Source organism: Dysidea avara, chromosome 1, assembly GCF_963678975.1.
Source record: "Dysidea avara chromosome 1, odDysAvar1.4, whole genome shotgun sequence".
In the NCBI taxonomy this organism is placed as follows: domain Eukaryota; kingdom Metazoa; phylum Porifera; class Demospongiae; order Dictyoceratida; family Dysideidae; genus Dysidea; species Dysidea avara.
In genome coordinates, this window is record NC_089272.1 from 58,493,605 (window position 1) to 58,517,348 (window position 23,744).

General features: G+C 37.7%; 1 protein-coding gene across 1 annotated transcript; it reads right to left on the minus strand.

The window, feature by feature from the left end:
- Positions 1 to 11,142: 11,142 nt before the first annotated feature.
- LOC136237860 (procathepsin L-like) lies at positions 11,143 to 22,658 on the minus strand. The gene is made up of 6 exons (XM_066028088.1): positions 22,327 to 22,658; positions 12,395 to 12,553; positions 12,117 to 12,341; positions 11,917 to 12,072; positions 11,743 to 11,861; positions 11,143 to 11,672 (listed from the first exon to the last, which is right to left on the minus strand). The coding sequence occupies exons 1-6, from the start codon at positions 22,543 to 22,545 to the stop codon at positions 11,564 to 11,566; spliced, it is 987 nt and encodes a 328-aa protein (XP_065884160.1). The 5' UTR covers positions 22,546 to 22,658; the 3' UTR covers positions 11,143 to 11,563.
- Positions 22,659 to 23,744: the final 1,086 nt, after the last annotated feature.

Below are 23,744 nucleotides of genomic sequence, written 5' to 3' on the forward strand. Positions count from 1 at the left end.
CTGCGCCGTGGGTCAGCAATGACCAGTACTAGGTAAAGTACCTGCATGCGGAGTATGGTTATAATTGAAGCTTGTTAGCCATCTGGCTGAGCCATCTATATGCTGAAATTCGGCCAAAATGACGCGATTTTTGCAAACAAATACCAGAATGGCTGATACATCAGTGAGACAGTCTCCAACAGCAAGGATACGAAGCTTATAAACACCTAACAATACGGCTATCTCGCCCAGTAAACGCATAGCTTCACTTCAGTCTCATTCAGTACCACGACCCCCTGCTTCCTCTGCTCAGGACATTGCCGATGAATTAGCTGATAGGGAGCGTAGAAAGAGCAACTTGATTGTTTATAATTTCTCTGAATCATCAGATGATAAGAAGCATTTTATAGACCTTTGCAATACAGTTTTCAAGCTTGATATTTCTGTAGTCTCTCACAGACGACTTGGTAAACAGGCAGAAAATAAACTTAGACCTCTACTCCTTTCCCTTGAAGATGTTGATGATAAAGAATTTATTACATCTCGATCTTACCTCCTTAGACGTCACGAAGAGTATAAAAATGTTTACATCTCAGCAGACATGACAAAGTATCAGAGAGCCAAACACAAGCAATTAGTTGAAGAATTGAAACGTAGAAAGGCTGCTAATGAACCAAACTTGACAATTCGGAATGGAGTAATAGTTACCAAACATCCTTATCGTGGCAACCAAGGAAACAACTCTCAACCTAATTCTAACCACCAACAGCGCTCAGAAACCCAGAATTGACTAGCTTCTAGTACTTACTGTAATGAATTCAAAATTCTGTATACAAACAGTGATCAATTTATAAATAAACGTGATGACCTCCTTATGCAGATTGCTGATAACCCACCAGATATTATTTTAATTACCGAAGTTATTCCCAAAGCCCAAACGAATCCTATTGATGAAGCAAGATTGAATATTCCAGGGTTTAGCATATTCTTGAACTTTGATCTAACCCTTCACAATCTCGGATCTTCAAACTGTCGTGGCATTGCAATTTATGTAGCAAACATGATAAATGCTACTGAACTATCATTTGACACTCAATTTAAAGAACATCTGTGGGTGTCAATTCCCTTACTGAATAATGACTTGTTGAGTATTGGATGTATTTATAGGAGTCCTACAGCTGACTTTGTTACCAGTACAAAATCCCTATGTGACTTACTTAGTGTAGCAGCTGAATCTTGTTCTCACTTGTTAATCTGTGTTGACTTTAATTACAGTAACATCAATTGGGCCAACAACATAGGTCATACTGGTGATTCTTGTGCCCAGCAGGTTATTGACAAACTAAATGACCTTTTCCTCTACCAACATGTTAATGAACCTACAAGATACAGACTGAACCAGACTCCTAACACCCTAGATCTAGTTATCACCAATGAAGAACACATGATCAACCAAATATTGTACCAACCAGGCCTTGGTCTTAGTAATCATGTTTGTTTACATTTTAAGTACTCATGCTATGTGGAGAGGAGCAATAGACCAGTTCCTAGGTTTAATTTATATCGTGCTGATTTTAACAAGCTCAATAGTTTACTTACTTCAGCTGATTGGGAAGAAGTTCTGAAGGACCTTGACATCAATAGTGCTTGGGATCACTTTTCTGGTATGTTTGATAACTATATAAAAGAATGTATTCCTATGTCAGTCCCAAGAAAAAAGAACAACCTTTACATTACTCGAGAAGCTAAAGCTTTAAAGAACAAAAGAAACCGTTTGTGGAAAAGATATACCATATCACAATCTACTGCTGATCATGTTGCTTACACTCAAGCTCGTAATGCCTTGCGTACTCTTACACGCAACTTGCGTACTCTTACACGCAACTTGCGTAAACAGTTTGAGAGACAGATTGCTAACAATGTTAAGGAAAATCCAAAAGCATTTTGGAATTATGCAAGAAATAGAATGAAGACACGACCAGCTTTAGGAAATATTGAAGGAATTGATGGCAAACTTTATACCTCAGATATAGATAAATCCAATGCACTTAACAATTTCTTTTCCAGCGTTTTTACAAATGAGGACCCAAGTACAGCACCAACCTTTAATATAGACAAAAGTGATGAAGTCTCATTATCCAGTATTACCATAGATCCATCTATTGTGTTTGAAAAATTGACTTCTCTTAAAACTGGTAAGGCACCTGGACCAGATGGATGGCCAGCGGAGGTTTTCAAACAGTGTGCAGATCAGTTATGTGTCCCTCTGTCTATCCTTTTTAACAAATCTTTAGAAAGTAGTGTACTACCAGATGATTGGAAAATTGGTTACATAACACCTATATACAAGAAGGGTAACAAGACTAAAGTAGATAATTATCGTCCTGTTTGTCTAACGGCTATTGTCATTAAAATATTTGAATCTATTATAAAGGATACTCTGTCCAATTACCTCTCCGACAATAACTTACTCTCACCTAATCAGCATGGGTTTGTTCCTAGAAGATCATGTTGTACTCAACTACTACATGCTTTAAATGATTGGACCTTATCACTCGATGAACGTCTCTCTACTGATGTAGTTTATTTTGATTTCTCAAAAGCATTTGACAGCGTCCCACATACTAGACTTTTATTGAAACTTCAAGCATATGGAATTAATGGTCAACTTTTGAGCTGGTTCAAAAGTTTTCTTACGGGTCGACGTCAATGTGTTAAAATTAATGGTGTCTTGTCATCTTGGGTACAGGTTTCCAGCGGTGTCCCACAAGGTTCAATACTTGGTCCGTTATTGTTTTCTCTATATGTCAACGAACTGCCGTCACTTGTCTCCAGTCAGTTACTGATGTTTGCAGCTGATATAAAGCTCTATCGTACCATCCGTTCTTCTGAAGACTGCCTTATACTGCAAAATGAATCCTGTGCATGAAATAGGCACTCACGTGATTGAAATTCAAATTGCGGAAATACCCATGAAATCGCTTTCATTTCTGAATAGGAACCATGCAATGTGCTCCTTTTGTAAATATTTGCGTTAATTGTTCACTCAGACGTGGTCTGGGCCAGTGCAGGTGTGTTTTGTATTTGTATTGTATTTGTATTTGTATTTTAAGGATAAAGGCTTATGCCTGTACATCCATAAACAAAATTAATAATTATTATGTACTTAGCTATTCTAATTACTATACAAAATCAAATATTCTAATTACTATACAAAATCAAATAAGCAATTACTGTAGTGTCTGTCCAGCAGTGTTTTAAAATCATTGACAGAGGGAGAATCAACAATAGATTGGGGTAATGAATTCCAGTCATTGATTACTCTGTTACTATAAAAATTAGATCTTGTATACGAATTAGTGTGATGTTTGAATAATTTCCTTGTGTGACCTCTTGTTACAGTAGAAGTGGATGGGGTAAATAAATGATTTTCTATACCATAACTGCCTTTGAGAATTTGGTACAAATATATCAAATCACCCCTTCGTCTACAGTGTTGTAAAGATGGTATGTTTAGATGTCTTAATCTGTCGTAGTATGATAAATCGTTGATAGATGGAATCATTCTGGTTGCTTTACGCTGCATTCTTTCAAGTTTTTGATTGTCAAGTGTGTAAGAAGGTCCCCATATGACATTGTTATATTCAACAATTGGGCGGACAAGTGTTTTATATAGTTTTACCATGACATCAGAGTCCTTACACTCAAATGATTTACAGATGAGACCTAGAATCCGGTAGGCCTTTTTAACTACCATATCTGTGTGAATGTGAAATTTTAATTTTGAGTCAATTTGTATGCCAAGATCTCGAATGTTATCCAATAGCTCCAGCTGGATTCCTGCTATAGTATAATTACCGGTGTATGGAGCATTGCCAATATGTAAGACCTTGCATTTTAAAATATTAAAAGATAATAACCAACGTTTTGACCAGTCAAGCAAGATATTTATGTCATTTTGCAGTATAAGGCAGTCTTCAGAAGAACGGATGGTACGATAGAGCTTTATATCATCTGCAAACATCAGTAACTGACTGGAGACAAGTATGATGGTATCGTAGGAAAAGTCTTAAACTGCTGGGCTAGTCGAGATGCTGAACCTAACGTACACAAACTGATTGTCACTTGATTCCTAGTGATTTTAAGGTCATTGGAATAGATTATAGTTGTATTCTCGGAGATTTGAATATCAATCACGTGAGTGCCTATTTCATGCATTGGACTGCTCTATGCGTTTACTGGGCGAGATAGCCGTATTGTTAGGTGTTTATAAGCTTCGTATCCTTGCTGTTGGAGACTGTCTCACTGATGTATCAACCATTCTGGTATTTGTTCGCAAAAATCGCGTCATTTTGGCCGAATTTCAGCATATAGATGGCTCAGCCAGATGGCTAACAAGCTTCAATTATAACCATACTCCGCATGCAGGTACTTTACCTAGTACTGGTCATTGCTGACCCACGGCGCAGTTGCTGCTCTGCTTGTCCTGCGCTCCAGAGGAAAAAACATTTTGTCTGTCGTCAAAAAGCTGCACAGATCGTGCTGCCACCAGAAAATGACCAATAAAATCAAACCACCAATACTTTGAGTTGATGATAGACTACTTGAACAATGTTGAGGGTGAATATCGTGGCATACGAAGAACCCTACGAACCGCTGTAGCGAAAAATCACGTGATTTTAAGACATTTGTATCGTTTTCTACCAGAAGAAAGTAACAAACTTGGCTGCCACGCTGGTGTTATTCAAGCTACACTTAGCCTAGCACATCACAATAGTTAGGTAGTTGATTGGAGGATGTCGATTTTTCGCATTGCGGACCCTAACTATGTACAAGGTCGCACTCCCTAACTTTAAAAGTGTTCTCTTCTACGAGCTATCAATGCTTTCCGTTATTGTTTTTTTGTATCCGTGGCATTCTTGTGGAACACTATTCCTGAGGAAATTTTGGCCCGAAGCCAGGTTAAACATTTCAGATCTAGATTGAAACAGTTTATTTTAATGTGATTGTTTAATTCTGTACTTGTATTGTGTATGTTGTTCTGTTTTTGTAATTGTATTTTTGTAACTGTAAGGATTGTATGTAAGGGTATCACCTTGTACAGGCACATGCCTTTTGTGTATCCCTTTAAACAATTTGATAATAATAATAATAGCGGCTATTGTCACCATCACAATGCGCGAGAAAAGTTCATGTAGCTACTAGTGCTGATCAAGCGATCTGATTAGGTTGCACCTGTTAGCTCGTCAGTAAAGTACTCTAATAGAACAGTCACCTCATCTAAATCAACTGAATATGTAAACTTGCAACTGCAGCACCAATCCATGGACACACTTTATAGCTATCTATGCAACCTGCTAGTACTTTTTTCAAAATATAATTATTATAGTTAAACTCACTTGTTATTATCAATAACAAAAGAGAGTGTCTAACTCCAGATGGGCCATCAAAATGACAGCCACAGCACAACTACTATTCTTTCTGTAGATTATAAATTCACGCTTATGATATAAGTGCTGATTGAGTGAGTTAACAGTTTAGGAGGTGGTGACTTTGAGTAGCCCCTTGAAAGTCAAGCCAAAGCAAATTAACACCCTTCCTGTAAATTCAAGGCAAACCTGTGGACTTGTGGCTATCATTTGTGATGGCCCATACTGGAGTTAGACACTCTCTCTTTGCATGACTCTTTTATTATTTTATTCTTGGTATTATTTTATTATACTTTAGGCCCATATATGCATGGCTGAATTCATGACTGATCCCTACATGATCAATGCAGAACACTTAGATTTATTTTATATGGTTTGGATATTTGTGTATACTACATCATAACATCAAACATCAAAAAATTTAGTCTGAAGCACGTAAAATGCTCACAACTTCTGCTTTATACGAGCTACCTACTAGCTACTTAAAACGTGGCAATCTAAAATAAAAAAATATTAATTTTCCCAAAACAGTATTTTATTTACTTCAAATACTTACAGTTAAATGAGTTGGTAATTTAGTTTAAAAGTTTCAAAATGCAGTATCATCATGAAAGCTACAATGACTAGGGGGTTGGAAGAGATTCTATACTCTAGTCAGCACCCCCTCCCCCTTCCCTCAGCTACTTCCTCTCCCACTGGTAGCTATACAAGAGGTTGGAAAACCTACTCTACTGAGCACCATGCATGCAAGCATGGTCTTCCATACAGCGTGTACTACTAGTTAGCTATAGTGATAGGGACTAATGGGGTAGTTTCATTGCAAGTTAAGTTTTCATTGTTGTTCTGCGTGATGCCTTGCACATTTAATAGTTCAGGTACCATAGACAGTGCATGGAGACGGGGGGTGGGAGCATAGCCCCCTACTTTTATTGGACAATGTTTAAGATTGAGATACTCTAATAGAGCAGTCACAGTATTCAGAGAAGCGGTGTAGCAAGCTACTTAGCTATGTATATGTAGTTATAAATAAGGAGATATAGTTAGTGGAGGGTATTTATTGTCAGCAGATAGTTACCCTTTCCTCTTGTTTTCTTATTTTTGGTCTTCAGCTTACAGCTGGACTGGCCCCTCACTCTTGGTCTGCTTCACCGTCCTGGCAGTTACAATTATTATGCATCAGTTACATGAGTATAGCCTAAGGTATAAGCTAAGCCTATCAAATGTATATAACATTATAATTCAGTTTGCATGGGCAACTGATCATGAGCATCTGTGAAGTGTTTTATTATTATTATTATTATTATTTACTAGGACCGAGTCACATACAACCAAGTACATACACCAACGTGACAGCCCCCTGGTGAGGCTATTAGGTGGTGAATGCATTATCCCCAAATCAACTCAATATGTCACAGTAGTGACAGATATAACACAATAGTGGCATCGTAACTAAAGGCCACCAGTAGCTAAGTGCCAGTACATCATTGGTGTGGTAATGGCACAGTGATGTGTACAAAGTATATGTATACAAAACATACAGGAGAGAACTATACATTATTGCAGTATTGTATGCAGCAATACATTATAGGCAACATCACCATGCAGATAATAATTATTAGCCCATATACAGCAATGCATATCAACATCAACTAGAGCTAAGTAAGGTTCATCAGTGATGTAGCAATGGCACAGTGATGGGTGACACACCATAGTTATGCATACACAACTTTCAGGAGATAGCTACACAATGCTGTAGGCATATGCAAGCCAGATGAACCAGATAAAGGAAGACAGCCAAGCCACTAGAGCCTAGTAGCTACGCCAGGTGAAGGCAAAAAAGATTAAGCACGTATTGAATTGCCTGACACCAACACAAAGAAAGTTCGCCATGCCAGCTGCACAAGACAAAATTGTTTACTTGTATTTTATATGTAACTGTAAGCTTATTGTAAAGAGCGTGGCATATGTCAGTTTAATGTTTTCTTGTATTGTTTATTTACGTGAATGAATCCACTATTATTATTATTATTATTATTATTATTATTATCATCAAATTTACCACAATGGAAGGCATACACAAAAGGCAAAGCCTGTACAAGGTGTCAGCCACAAAAAAGAACACTACAACTACAAAAATATACAACAAACAAATAATTACAAAACTGCACAACAATACAAAAACATCAATTAAAACACACATAATGGTATAATGAATGCCGGAAGGATTTTGGATTTGGATCATTGAGGATGGTTAATGGTACAGAATTCCACAGAAAGACAGTGTTAACAAAGAACGAGTAACGGCGAGAGTTGATGGTTGATCCACTGGCAGCTGGCATGGAGACTTGAGATGTTACAAACATAAAAACTTACTTGTAATCTTCTTGTTTACACAAGTGGCTTCTGGCTCTCCTGCACGGGCATCACTAATCTTCTTCGCGCAATATGTAAGTAATTAAGCAAGGGTGTGGTACTGGGCGTTATATAGAATTACACGTATGGTCAAGTCATCAGCACAAACAGGAGCGACGATTATACGTTTGTGCCTTCATTCACAGGCGAATCTATCCCCGGTTAGTTCATGTCTCTAGGCCCCGTAGTTTTCTCAAACATTAATTATTAATTATTTATTTATGACGTAATTTTAACCGCGTTTCGTATTATTCTTAGTACTTGGTTGTATAATTACAGGTAATTTATAAGGCTAAACAGCCTGTTACACCTGATCAACAGGTAAAAAAAGTACAAGTAGACTAATTACATACATTTATACATAGTGTTAGATGAATATTGGTCAATCAATTTCTTAAAATCATCAACTGATGCTGCACATGCTACTTCTTGGGGTAAATTATTCCATGGTTCAACAACTCTTCTTGTAAAAAAATATTTCCTGGCATCTGTTCTTGAAAAATATTTAAATAGCTTAAATGTATGACCTCTGGTATGGGTAATGGGTGAAAAAGTAAAAAAAATCAGAATGGTCTATATCATACTTATCATGTAGCATATTGTAGACAGCAATCATGTCACCTCTATAACGTCTATAATGTAATGATGGCAAGTTAAGTACTTTCAATCGTTCCTCGTAGTCAAGATTTCTTATAGATTTGATCATTCTAGTTGCTTTCCGTTGGATTTTTTCTAATTTTTGGATGTCTGTTTTATAGTAAGGTCCCCAAACCAAGTTACCATATTCTAAAATAGGACGTACTATTGATTTGTATAAACATGTAAATGAATCTACAGAAATATCCGAAAAGGTCTGTTTAATAAGGCCAAGAAGTCTATTAGCCTTATTAACCACTGCCGAACTCTGACTATGAAACTTGAGATTGCAATCAATCAACACCCCCAAATCCTTTTCCTCATTTACTTTAACAATGTCCATCCCATCCATCTTATAACAATATCTTGGATTAAACTGACCTATATGTAGTATTTTACATTTAGAAATGTTGAAAGGCAACTGCCACATTACTGACCATTCAATGCAAACATTAATATCATCTTGCAGGGAGGATATTGGGTTACCACGACTAATGCTGGAATATATTTTTGTGTCATCTGCAAATAAAAGAACTTTATTCCTTAATAATGATGGCAGATCATTGATGAAAATTGCAAAGAAGAGAGGACCCAAGACTGATCCTTGAGGTATTCCACTTATTACATCACTCCAACCAGACATTGAACCATTCACAGAAACTCTTTGTCTGCGTCCTTTCAAAAAGTCTTGTATCCAATTAAACAGATCACCTCTAAAACCATATGCATAAATCTTTTTGAGCAACCTTTCATGAGGAACAGAGTCAAAAGCCTTCTTAAAGTCAAGGTACAAAACATCTACTGAATTACCACTGTCCAAAATCTCTGTCCAATCATCAAGTGCACACAGTAACTGTGTCATACAAGACTTGCGAGGGAGGAATCCGTGTTGACATGGTGACATCAAATTGTTGTTAAACAAATGCTCTAACATTCCCTCACGAATAATAGATTTGAAAACTTTGGAAACAACAGATGTTAAACTTACAGGACGGTAATTACAGGGTGAAGATTTGTTTCCTTTCTTGAAAATTGGGATAATAGTTGCTACTTTCCAGTCTGGGGGTAGTCTACCCTCGCTTAATGACTTCTTAAAAATTATAGACAGAGGTATGCTTATTTCAGCAGCAGCTTCCTTCAACACTCTGGGGGGGAGCTCATCAGGTCCAGTAGCTTTGCTAGAATTTAAATCACACAACTTTTCTTTTACAATGCCTACATCAATTGATATGCCATCGAGACTAGTTACAAAGTCACGGTCTTGAAACTCAGGGATGTTATCCATGGATTCTCTGGTAAATGTGCTGGTAAAAAACTTGTTCAACATTTCCGCTTTACCTTCATCAGTTGCTGCTTCAGTATCATTAAGTGACTCATCAACCAGGGTAGGAATGGAGGGTTTAACTCTGACCTTAGAATTTACATATCGCCAAAAAGCTTTAGGGTTGGTCTTCACTTCCTTAGCAATTCTCATCTCGAACTTAGATCTCAAGTCACGTGTAAGGCGTCTAAGCGAATTTCTTACTTCAGTAAACCTAAGATGATCCAAATGATTGCCAGTTCTACGGAACCTTTTCCATAATGTTTCCTTCTTATGTTTAAGATCAATTACTTTATGATTAGTATATGGTAATTTTCTACATTGGGGTTTATGGTACCTTGGGATAGAGCATTCCATAGCAGACTTAAAACGTTGCATAAACAAATTCCAAGACTGGCATACATTTAGATCCTGTAATTCCGTCAACCAGGTAGTTTCGTTAAGGAGGCTTTTAAGCTTCATATAATCCCCTTTGTTAAAATTGTAATTAGATAGTACATCACTGGACTGGTTGATAGTTATTGGAGAACATGAAAGAGAAATATTCAAACACAAATGATCACTCAACCCCAGCCCAGAAGAATATTTGATGGATTTTACTATGTTCTCTTCATTGGTAAGTACTAGGTCTAGTACAAGGGGGGATGAACCTGGTCTGAAACGTGTTGGCTCATTAACATGCTGAAATAAAACACATTCTTGTACTGTATCATAGAATTCCTGCTCATACGAATTGCCAGAAAAATTATCATAACTCCAATCAATGCCAGGCAAATTAAAGTCACCAGCTATCAATAAATATGGTGGTCTTGATTCTATAAACCTCCTTAAATACACAACACAATTTGGATATGCTAACATTGGGATCAGTAGATGGTGAACGATAAATAGTACCAATTAGTAAATAGCTGTAGTTTATTAACTCTATTTTAACCCACAACTGCTCTTGAAATTCAGTAGTAAATGATACCTCCTTAGAATTGAGTGAATCAGTAATATAAATGATTATTCCTCTAGTGCTATTTTGTAAAGGTGTATCAGGATCAAAATTAGTATATCAATAATAATAATTATTATTTATCATAATTACATTGATTTGCAGGGAAAATTTACTTCTAGGTGCTTTATAACTTTAATTTTGGAACTGGAATTACTATTGCTCCCATAGCTATAGCTTTTTTGAAGTAAGAAAATTTTCCCTGGCCACATTCGGTTATCACCACTATGAATTGTTCTGTAACTGATACTTCTTAGGCTCATCATTTTGATTTGATTTTTTGCTTAAATTCATGATGTTCGGCATAGCTGTTCTTCTACGTCAGAGTACAATATGTATTAACCTCCTTACTCCACAACAGACATATGAAATAGAATATACAGTGATGATATAATTATATAGTTTGTTATATATGTAAGGTACAGTACTTACGTATACAACAGGGATTCAGTGACTTAACTTATAATAATAAACAAGATAAGTATGTAGCATGTTTACTGATTTGAAATAAAAGTACATTAGAAGTTCACTTTCTAAAACTATACAAGGTGGTAAAACATAATAAGTAACAGTAGTAACTGCACTCTTTGAGAGAACTGTTATGCTACCTTTGCAAATATTTGTTGAAGCTTTCTCAATGCCAAAGTTGTGATTTTTGCCATGCACGTAGCAATATGTTTAAGTGTATGTATTATTCCTAATGTAGCTACTGTACGACGATAAATGTAAAATATTATACATGGGTATCTAATGTATAAGTCAAGTTTCCTTCCAGCTGTTGTATATTAATTAAGTGTCTACACCTGTGGGGAAGCTGGCCTGGGTGGCAATCCCACATTGATTGTCCTTGTCTCGTGACATCTTGATGTAGCCATCCATACCCCAACTCCTACCCCAACTGTGACAAATGTAAACAAAATCCTCATCTAATTAATATACGTACAAGTTACACACCACTCACTTATTACCTGTTTTTGACTAGCCAGTAAGCTTCATCATCATCCTCACCATATCCAACTACTAAAACACCATGATCCAAATAAATAGAGCTGCAGTCCTCTTCATCATATATTCCATTACTGTAGAGCTGCACAGTACATTCAACTAGATCATGTAAAGTTTTGCGTATGTATAAGACTTACTTGGAATGAGGTATGGCTGGCATCAATAGAAACAGAGATGGGACCACTTTTAGCTACAGAACTTTGAAGAGCATACTCAATACCACTAGGAACAACAACATATCCAGTGCAGGTGGCACCCCTGCATAATGATTCTTTGTAGTCACATTTGCTCTCCTAACATAAAGTTTAATAAAACAACACACATTAAAGAGACTTACATTAGCAGTATAAGGATAGCACTTTTCTGTATCAATGCCACCATTGTCGACAACGTATTGAAAGGCATTGTCCATATTTCCACCATCACAAGCATAATTACCCTCATCATCAGAGCAGTCCATCAAGTTCTGCTCACTAAGGGTCGCAAGGACTCCTGTATTCAGAGTAAGTTGACCCTCCAGAGAACCAGTAGCACTGAAAGCCCAAGAGCTGCCACATTCTCCCTACAAAAGAAGTGAAGTACACCGTACACTATGCCTGTGGTATGTAGCTATACCTGGTCCTTCACTTTAGTAACAACATTATAATCACGCCAGTCTATCTCACTTGGGATAGCTTCATGTACTTTACTAATGAAAGGAGATTCCTTTCTACTGCAAGTGGAGTTGGCCATGTTTATCTTGGAAAGGTAGAGCTTGGCAAATTCCTCTGAAGTCTGTATGGAAAAAATTGATAACAATTACATAACCTTGTGTCCATTCCTCCAACATTCCTGTTAGTTACGTCCATTGCACCATGTACTTAAGTGTCATCCCAACTGCAGGGTAAACATTTCACCCACAACTTAACTCACACTATAAACATAAATTCCTATAGGACTGGTAAACTGATCACTACACAAGGTCTGTGTGCAGGACTTTCCAAAGGGGGTACTAAATTGAAGTGAAGGTCTAGGGCACAGATGATGACAAACAATTACTATTTATGTCCTATATATGTACAATATAGTCTCAGAATGCACAAAATAATACAGAAATGATAATATTGATTAAACTGCTGATACAGATTGGCACAAATCTCTTATAAGCAATTTATTATCAACTGATGAACCACTGAACTTCTGATCACCATGCTAACCTGTTGTGTAGTCCTAGCTACCAGTTCCATCGTATTGTGCCATGATATTATGGCATTTGTAGCGTAGTTAACTGTAATCCATGTTTATTGGATCTGAAGCGTAGCTACACACAATGTTAAGCCAAAAAGTGAAAGTTGTAGTTATTTAAAAGTTGGTCATACCAGAATGATCGTCCTTTCTGGTGATACAATGATTGTTTACACATATTCACGTACAATATGTTTACGTAAAGGGAATTGGAGTAATCAAGACACAAGCGGTAGTGTGTCATGCGGCAAAGAAAGCCGGCGCGCTACACGATGAATATATTTACAGGAAGAAACAAAATGCAGTTTTCACACATATGTAGATCCGTGCTAGCTTCTTGAATTGGAATCATTTTATACTGCAAACACCCTCCGCCTTCAGGACCCCACATACCAATTTTGAGATTGCTTAATACAATCGTGAATATAAGCCATCAAAATTCGGTTTAATTTCTTTGTGTTTTTTCCTTTGTTTAGGGTGCTCGGGAGACTTAGATTATGTTTTTCTCACACTTTACAAAAACCACTATAAAACGCAAATAAATAGCTCAATTGTCTTGAGCTTTGGTACACTTTAAGAACGTATTGCGGCACAATCGCGTAATGCTAATCTGATTAATATTCGTATTAAAAATAAATAAATAAAATAAATAAATTTAAAAAAATTAATACTTATAGAGCTATGGACGATTATTTGCATTAAATAAGGCCGACTTATTGTCACGCCTACAAGGTAAACCACTTATGGGAATAACTTTAAAACCAGTATACATAAAAGCTAACCATCATAGCTCAAACCTTTTGTGGTTTACAAGAAATCGCAGACAGCTACAGAGTTACAAGGCGAAAACCAAACAATTGTAAATTGCGGGGTCGAAATACTCTTAACAGAACAGTCACCGCGAGGTTAAAGATGTTACTGACGGATTACTGACCAGCGTTCGAACCAGGGATAGGGTCTGCAATGCAAAAAATCGATACCCTCCAATCAACTACCTAACAGATATGTTTCTTCGTATTAGGTATTGGGGGATGGCTAATCCCTATTTGGGGTTAGCCATTACTGAATACAAAAATAGATACAAAGTGTCAATTTTTGTATTCATTGAATGTCAAATGGATAATCGAAGATTATCGATTTGTCATTCATAATCAACAATTAAAATATTGATTTTAATTGGGTATTATGAATGGAAAAATGGATATTTATGTCCATTTTTTGGATTCAGTACCAGCCAAAGATGCGTAGCGAGAAGGGTGGAGTGCTGTCACTTGACTCTATGAGTCCTTGCGGCATGGATTCTTCTGGTGAACCTGTCTTTCATACAGCTAGAGACATTCTATTGGAGAAACATCCCATTGGTAAACCTGCTAATACTACTACACTACTTGATCCTCCCAGTCAGACTCCTTGTTATGATCCAATTATTTTTGAATCTTTGACTGGCGATGTTGTTAAGTGAGCATCACTTCACACTCATGGGGCAGCAGGCCCATCGGGTGGTGATCCTTATGCCTGGAGACATATGTGTACCTCGTTCAAGGAAGCCTCTGCTGGACTATGTAAGGTTCTAGTTTCTGTCGCCTGTCGCCTCTGTACATCTTTGATAAAGGAACCCGCTGTCCTAATGCCTTTTGTGGCCTGTAGACTGATACCCCTGGACAAATGCCCTGATGTGTGTCCCATCGGTATTGGTGATGTATCTCGACGGATGGTAGCTAAGGCTATACTGTTTGTAATCGGAACGATATTGTTTCTGCTGCTGGACCACTTCAGAATTGTGCAGGCCATGCTGCTGGATCAGAAGTTGCAGTTCATGCCATGAAGGAGATGTTTGGTGATAATGACTGTGAAGCAGATCTTCTTGTTGATGCTTCAAATGCTTTTAACTGTATTAATCGTCAAGCTGTACTACATAACATTTCAATGCTTTGTCCATCTTTTTCATTGATCCTGCAAAATACTTATGGTGCCCCAGTCCATTTGTTTGTTGTTGGAGAGGGGGAAATCCCTTCTACTGAGGGAACAACACAGGGCGACCCCCTTACAATGGCTATGTACGCGTTGGCAGTGGTTCCCTTGATTAGGTGTCTCCAAATGGCTGTCCCTGATGCTTCTCAAGCTTGGTTTGCAGATGATGCTACTGCAGTTGGATCACTGTCGACACTTTCAACCTGGTGGCAACATCTTTCATCAGTTGGACCAGACTATGGCTACTTTACAAACGCTACCAAGAGTCTAGGCCTGAGCCTATTATGTTCAAAATTTTACCTATTATTCTTTCCAGAATTTCCCAAAAAAATCTCCTATTATTCTTTTGGTTATTCTTGTATCCAGCCTATTATTCCATAATTATTCTCATTCAGTATATATCTGTGGCTAGTCGCTTAGTTTTCAAGATGTTGCTATAAGTAGTTTTGTCCGAATTATTAATAGCTATATATGAAGCATTCCACCTTACACACCATTTTTCTATCCATAATAGTTACAGCAGACTTAGAATAGCTATCTACAGTAATAATTCAAGATTTAACAATAATTATTAGTGTATTATAATAATAATATGCTGAAACTACTGTACAGCGAAATGTAACTTTATTGTCGTTGTTTTAAAGCTTGAACAGCCTTCTTGCTTGATAGCATGGGTGTGTTTAAGCCAAAAACTATACCTCGATGAATGCCACAGTTCATGGTGAATAGAATAGCACAGGCCCAACTACATAGCCCATTGCATTTGAGAGGTATGATTGATTAACGAGCACATGTAATTTTTTTCTTCCCGTATAAGTACTATACAAATCTTATTGTTTTGTTCTTCTTGTTGTCTATCGCAATAACTCCAAAACCACTTACCAGAAATGGCTGAAACTTTAACAGTCCATTGGTTGTTCCCTCTAGAAAACAAAATGTCATAAAACGAGATTTGAGGAAAATGCAAACAAGTTTGGTTTTCGCTCAGTAGGTCCCAAATGGCATATTTAAAAGGTACCTTTACTAGTTCCTCTTGACTTCATATTTTTCAGTGGACATATCCTTCTTGCAAATAAACTTCTAAGGCTTCTTTTGTAGTTGGGGGAGTATTCTAAGTGATATTTAAGGTGGCATTGAACCGATTAAGGGCAGCCGCAGAAAGTTAATTGTACAGCATGTTTGTGGTAATGCGAGAACAAACACGGAAATTCATAGACCACAGCGAAGCGTCTCAGTTGACTAACAGAACAAGCTCTGTCAGACCACCCAGCTACTTTTGTTGATACAACCAACGTTATTCACACTTTAAAACTATTAGCTTTTCACAACTCTGGTTAATTCACTGGCGAACGGCACAGCTCCCATCGTGTGATTACTGTTACACGGACCGCGTCCTGATTAGTCACACCGTCTCCTTTCTTGCTAAATAACTTCAAAGTTATGCACCACAGACCATCAAAATTTGGTATAGGCATTGGGTAAGCGATACTCTACAATAGTACGCTTCAAAATTTCGCGATTTGGGTTTGATGGAGTTGTTAACCAATGTTGTAGCCCACGGGTGTGTGTTTTCACTACTTTTCATGTTGTTATCAGTGATCAGGAAAGCGTAGAATTGTTCTACAAGGTGAGAAATGGTTGGAACCAAAGTAGCTTAGCGCTAGGTTGTTCATTGGCCAAGTTATTTAAAAAATCGGGTTAAAACTTGAGAGTCTTATAGGCGAAAAATGAAGGCATGTTTTTTCATGAAACTTTGTATGCTAAACTAAAGTATCACAGGCTATCACAACAGCTTTTAAGGCGTAGATTAAGCTGTACACTAGCAAAGATTTGGGCCATCCTAAAATAGCTCATTAAGCGCGTGGGTTGAAACAAATTGGTTTGTGCGGCTAGACTTAATCGGTTCAGCGCCACCTTAATATTACGAATTTGGCAGAAAACATTGGCAATCTCTACTAGTGCTGGGCGATATAGATTTTTCTTATGTCGTATGTCATGGCAAAATTTATTCATGATATGAATATATGTCACGTTATACACCAATATTTTAACTTGTTTATTTTCTTTTTTCAGATGGTTTTCTACTACACTGTACAAAAACACAGGAATAAGATCATTTATTAGCTAATACATCATATGCACTTATACAGCTAGTTACAATGATAATCAAAAGAAATGCTGATTTACATATATACTGGCAAGTTACAATACTTAATCTTCCGGTTCACCTACAACTTAATCTGCGATACCTTCATCATCTTGATCTATTATGTTATTTAAATTAGAGATTATCAGTTTGCAATAACTAGGAGGGGCATGCTCCCCCAGGGAATCTAATAAAAACAACATATGTGACTGGATCTACGAAAACCGTTCTTATCGCCCAAGACAGGAAGTTTGATTTTTTCACACAAACACAAAGCTTAATGAATGCACTATCAAGTTTCACTGCCACAGTCGACCAGAGTAAAGTGGTCTGCTTTTGCTGGCTGCTTTTCTAGAGCACAGTGGCGAGCCGTACGAGTGGTCTGGGGTCTTGATGGAGCCCTGGCCGACCAGGAGATGGCTGTGTGTGGCTGTACAGCTCTGTGGTGTTGGACAATGACCTGTGCTGTAAATTTCCTTTCATTTTAGCCAGTTCTGAGCCCTGAATGGCCTATAACTTGGCCTAATTCATCCTAGCACGTCTCTTTTCAATTTTTGAACACCATCTTGCCCGCCTTCCAGGGCCCCCGCCTCCCACCCCTTCTGGAGCTCGCCTGATACAGACAACCTCGGTTTAAAAACTATCTAAAATGGTGGGAAACTTAGCTGTTGACTACTTCTTCAGTGGATGATCAGGAAGGTAATAAATTGGTGTGAAACGTGTGAAAATTTGGTACGCGTAGCTACCACCATTGGCCAGCTACAACACACAGAATATTTAAAACCGACGTTTCTCGATACTTTTAAATGGGCGATAAGACCGGTTTTCCCAGAGACAGTCACATATACAGATGCTTTTGAAATGGCTTTTTTACATACTCACTCTTTCTCCTTTTTTAAATATCAAGATAACTTAGACCAAGTATTATAATTAGTATATTCTACTGAATGTTTTATTAGAGTATCGCACTGACTGCTATATTAGAGTATTTCGATCTTCTACAAATTCCAAGTAGCTGAAAAATTGGTGCTGGTTAATCACAGTGGCTTTTCTCACTGGTCTACTGCTTCCTACATATCCCAAGCACTGCACACAGATCTAAGAAGATAGTGCCTTCAAAATACCCAACAGTATGCCACACCATTGACGTGGATGAGACGTGGGTGCAGCAGGAGTAATGGCAAAACTGGAGATGCCATCTTATGAGCTCATGTTGTACTGCTTAGATCACGTGCATTATATCGCGATATAATTTCTAGCTATTGTATCACGATATAAAAAGTATATGTCGTGATATGTCGTATGTCAGCTATATCGCCCAGCACTAATCTCTACTATGGTTCATGATAAAGTACAAGATACATGTATTAGCACTAAGCAGTAGCAGGTTTACTTGTTTTGTGTAGTTAGCACTTAACTAGATGGCATGGTGGCTGTGATGCATATTAAAGATTGCACTTAGGTGGGTTATTGGTTGTAATGTCTGGTCTGGGAGTAGAACACGATGTCATTATAATGCATATGATTTTGCGTAATGTAGTGTAAGAGACCTATTATCGAACGGTACCTATTATCAAACATTAAAATAATGTAACGTATTTGGCAGTTTACAATATTATTCCACATACTCGTAAGCTGTTTATATGAAGAATTCCAATAGTGTAGCTTATTCTTAATGAGCTTTCCATCCTTTAGAGTTTATGTGTGGGCATCACAGCAGTCATGATACTCATCACCACTGACGATGAAATGAAGAAATGCAACACAGAAATCGCCGTGAAAGAAGTACAACTCGATGGCGACTTTGGCAGCAGAATTGGCCGACTGTTAATCGTTTTCCCGAGAGAAAGATGTACCCACAAAGACTGTACAGAAGCTGTTGTTGTAAACAAGGGTGATAATACTGTGTTATTGTTCATAATGTTCTGATTTTTACTGTACGCATATAATACTGATCGATTCACCATTGTAACTCACAAGTGCATGCTTGTATCAAAACTATACTTCGGTTACAGTATTATAATACTTCAGTTAACATGTTATATAATAGTATATAGATTGCACTGAGGTCACCAGAGTAGAAAAGGTGCAAAACGTTCGATAATTGATCAACGGAAGTTAACGGGGCATTCGATAATAGGTACCGGTGTTCAATAATTCGTATTTTACGGAGTGCAGAAGTCCATACTAATTGGTTACTATTGCTCAGACTTACGTGAGGTATTCTATGAGAAAGGCGCTATCTCGTGGTGAAAATTTGAGGTTGATACTGCTTTCCTGGAGATATTTATGAAGTAAAGTATAAACCTCGTTCGATAATCGGTCACTTATGCTAATTGAGTTATAACATAATTAAAGGAAACTAACATACCAGCTACTTGCATCATTGTGGATGCTGAAGTCAACATGCATTTATTAAGAATACAACACGAACAATAACACAGGTACTAGGGCTGAGCGATACTACCGTTTTAGCGATATATCGCGATATTTTGAAAGTATCGATATCGTAATATTTTATTAACTATTGTGATACCATGCTGTACATTACTGTCATTAAAAATCCATTTGTTATGCAGTACTTGGCTAAGAATCCTTGTAAATGATAAAGTCCACCCACCTGGTTTCCCCTGCAGAGAGGTGTGAACACCATAACAACCTCAAAGCATGTGTTACAATAACTGTTACTGTAAACAAGGTTGATAGTGGCTAGTTTGCTATCACCTATAAGGACTTCCTGCAGGAATGTTGAGCAATATGCTATGTAGCACCAGCTATGATTGACTTATTTGTAAGCATCGTGAACTATTCAGTATCGTGAATAGTGGCTTTAGTATCGATCGTGATACTAAAATGGCAGTATCGCTCAGCCCTAACAGGTACCTGAAAATAAGATCAGAATTTATTCTAAATAACACTCTATTGCAAAGTTCATTGTAAAATCGCTGGAGCTCAATGAAGCTCAACACATGAACCAATTTCTACACTAGTGAATTACTGTACCATTTCTGACAATAAATCCAGCACTAAACTTCACAGTTTACTAGAACTACACCCTGTGCTAAAAATGTACAGTATTCATATGTCACGTAATTATTGTGACATCATGTCCTTCCATTTACATATAAAATGTCGAATGTGACAACATAGCAGACAAACTGTTTCATCCTAGCTCCTAGCAAATTTTAACCATTTAAATCAAATGAAGCAGCAAGTGTGTATATTTACAACCTGATGCTTTTTTTCATCTTTTTTTGTCATAATTTCCAATCTCATGAAATTGGATTTCCTAAATTTCTGGTGTTTGTAAGGGAGGAATGCTCAGGTTCCCTAGAGGGCTCATGCTTTGCATTACTGTGTACTGCCATATGACAGGAAATTTCAACAAAAGAAAACTTTGACGGTTTTGACAAATTGGTTACATTCATCAAATTTTTAATCCATCAAAATAATGTCAATAAGTTCCTCAAAAGTCAGTGTTTAGATCTGTGATTTCTTGCTTATCATCAAAGTTTAGCTGATTAATTGTGAATTCATCAAATTTTTCCTTTCATCAATATTTCCTGTTGTATGGTATGCACTGCATAGGAGGGAATTTCCACAATGATAGTACAATGCAAAAAATTATAATAATAAATAAATAAAAGATTACATTGTTCTCAGGAGAAATGTGTTTACAATGCCTCACGTTAGGTTAGATGTACCCATCTCCCCCCCGGGGAACATGGGACAAGCTTAGAACTGCTTGTACAATCACCACGGTCTGCCAAAAAAGTTCAAAATATCACTGATTTGATGTTATTATTCAAACAGTTATCACCTGTATGATGTCTCCAGCAAATGATATTTATTTTTATTTGTTTAACCATAAGGGTGAGGTAATTACAAAAGGCAAATGCCTATAGGAGTAACACCTACAAAAACACAAGATACAAAAACAGAGAACAACAAACATTACAAGGACATTAGTACAATACAGAACAAATAACTAAATACTGTAGCAAGAGGAAAGAAAACAACTAAAAGCGTTATAAAAATTTATGCAACTCTCGTCTATGATGCACAAATCCCAACCTGTGTCGAGCGGGCGGGGGTGGAGCTTAAGCAATATTGATAGGTACAGTCCTGCCAACCCTCATGGATTTACCGTGAGTCTCACGATTTCACTATCAAGCTCAAGGTCTCACAAATAGTAGCTCTAAACTCACGGTTTTTCAGTTAGGCCTTCGAATTCTCATGGATCATCACCATTAGCTAGTTAAAACGACCTCTGAAGTAGCTAGTATTATACACGACACCCACATACAGTCATCTAACTTACACAAAGTTGCTGTCCGAGGGGATATCTCTGGGGCTCGCCCCCGGGTAACTCAATTGTGTTATATACAGCTATAAACATTAGGCAATAAATAGAGATGCAATCATGTGATTATAAGCAGAAAAACGGCAGAAAAAACTCGTGAAATATTGGCCTTGAACCTTCTACTATAAATGAAATGAATATGCAGTACCTGGACTTGGGTTTGCAAGGTCCAGTGGGAGCTCAAGAGGCGAGCCTACTCAGTCACTGAAGGTAAAAATGCTAGAGGGACCTGCATTTGCTTACCTGACTGTGATTTAGGTATGGAGCATGTGTTTTGGTGAGAATTTTATTTAGTTTCAACGTCTAGGTAGAAATTAATACTTCCCAACTCCACATCATCGCATGAAATCATAAGCGCCTTGTGCTTTCAAGTCGAGAATCTTCCAAGTAAATTAGTCATTGGAGTAATGGCTTGTAGTTAACAGCATTCAAGTAAGAATATAGCTATTTCAGTAGCTGGAGAGGTGAGAGGACTCCTGCACACGCTTGCTGTAGGTCTGGAAACCCATGTACATGCATGTAGCTTAGTGATGCACTTGTTTTAAATGCTACAGTATATTGATGCCCATATGAAGATGGGCATGTGTATGTGTGTTGCTGGCCTTCTGACAGCTCCAGGCATAGCTTAGGGCTACGTCACCTGCTGTCTTTGCCTAAGCCGTAGAGATACACCAATCTATTCTAGACGTCAAGACAGAGTCTCAAGGTTTTTCTATTTCCTAGGTTGGCAGGCCTGTAGGTGCATAATGCTAAGCAAATAGGCTATGACAATTTGGCCCACCCAATATTCAAATAGTGCGACTGGCTACTCCATACCATCATGTAACAATAAGAAACACTCACCAGGTCAGCAAACTTGTTCATCTCCACTTGAAAGCTGTGACCCTCGCTGTTGTGTCGCTGGACGAAACGCCAGTTGTCTTCCCATACTAGACGGCGTACGGACTCAGTGGCTTCATCTTCATATGATTTAGCGTACTGTGACTTCCACAAATCCCAGTCATTGTTCAGGGTGGCAATCGTAACGCCAATAATGGTAGCAAGTGCGATCAACAGTTTCATAACTGAAACGCGCAGGCAACAAAAGTAAGCTACAACTACAGGTAGACTGAAGCGTGAGTCTGATACTAACTGGAGTCTAATGTGGGTCTCTGGGCCCTCGCAGGCCTCCTGGATGCGCTTATAGATTGATTGGATATTATGGGCGCCCTTTTGGGAAGCCCTCCCGGGCCCGCGCTAATGGAGTGTTTGGACATGAGGCGCTAGGAACGAGACAGTCCAAAGTGCAGTGTTGGGGTATTAAATTACTTTTTAAAAGTAACTCGTATATTACTTGCAACTGAACTATTTAGTTACAGTTTATACATAGGCAGTGGTTAATGAACCGAAAGTTGGTTCAATAAGCTGGACTCGCTATTGAACCGAGAGTAAAACTTAGACAAAAAGGGTCACTAAACGAAAAAAAAACCACAAAACTCAACCTGGGCTGGAACCCTGGAGTATTGAAACTGTAGGCAGTGGGCTTACCACTGTGCTACTGCTGGTAGCTACCTACTACCCCTACTTTTCTACCTTATAAATGCTACTCATGTAGTAGTCTCACCATATTATACAGGCCACATCAACTTGAATTAGTGTTTCTCGGGCGAAAGATAGGCAAAAATAGGGTCGGTAGGTAGGCAAAACAAAAATAATTTTCTTTCTAAACTTAGACTAAGGCTAAACATGCCACTCACAGTATATATAACCATGCAAAAGAATAATACATACTTTAATGCAGTATTATGTAAACACCTAAAAAGTAAATAGCTTCATGTGCCAAGTTATTTTACAACAAAAAGTAAAAATAGCTAAGTCTTTCCTTGCAATAACCAAATTGGCTCCACGCTTTACTGATACAGAAGGCCAGCAATACATCGACGCCATTTCCTTCCACTCACGTGACCAAACACGTGATCTCAAAAGTTAACATAAACATTGTTCTAAGAAATTAAATGGGTCGGTCGGGCCCGAGAAACATAAAATTAAGTTTAAGTGGCCACACTATAATACGGTGAAGAAGAAACCAAAGCTGAACCCGAGCCTAACCCTAACGCTAATGCTACTTTTTGTGTCCAGTCCCCTAAAGTCGAATGCTCGGGGAAACTACTATATACGCGAAAATAAAAATAAAACCTTTCGGTTCAGTAACCACTACCTTATACATATTACCCATATAACTATAATAAACGTTAGGCCATTATTTGGTGATATTATGTTTT

Excerpts from the sequence above, each read along its gene's own strand:
- LOC136237860 (XM_066028088.1), bottom strand. The coding sequence starts at position 22,545 with ATGAAACTGTTGATCGCACTTGCTACCATTATTGGCGTTACGATTGCC. Across the intron at positions 12,342-12,394 it reads TTACTAAAGTGAAGGACCAG|GGAGAATGTGGCAGCTCTTG; the intron begins GTATAGCTACAT and ends CTTCTTTTGTAG. Across the intron at positions 11,673-11,742 it reads TACTGGCTAGTCAAAAACAG|TTGGGGTAGGAGTTGGGGTA; the intron begins GTAATAAGTGAG and ends CATTTGTCACAG.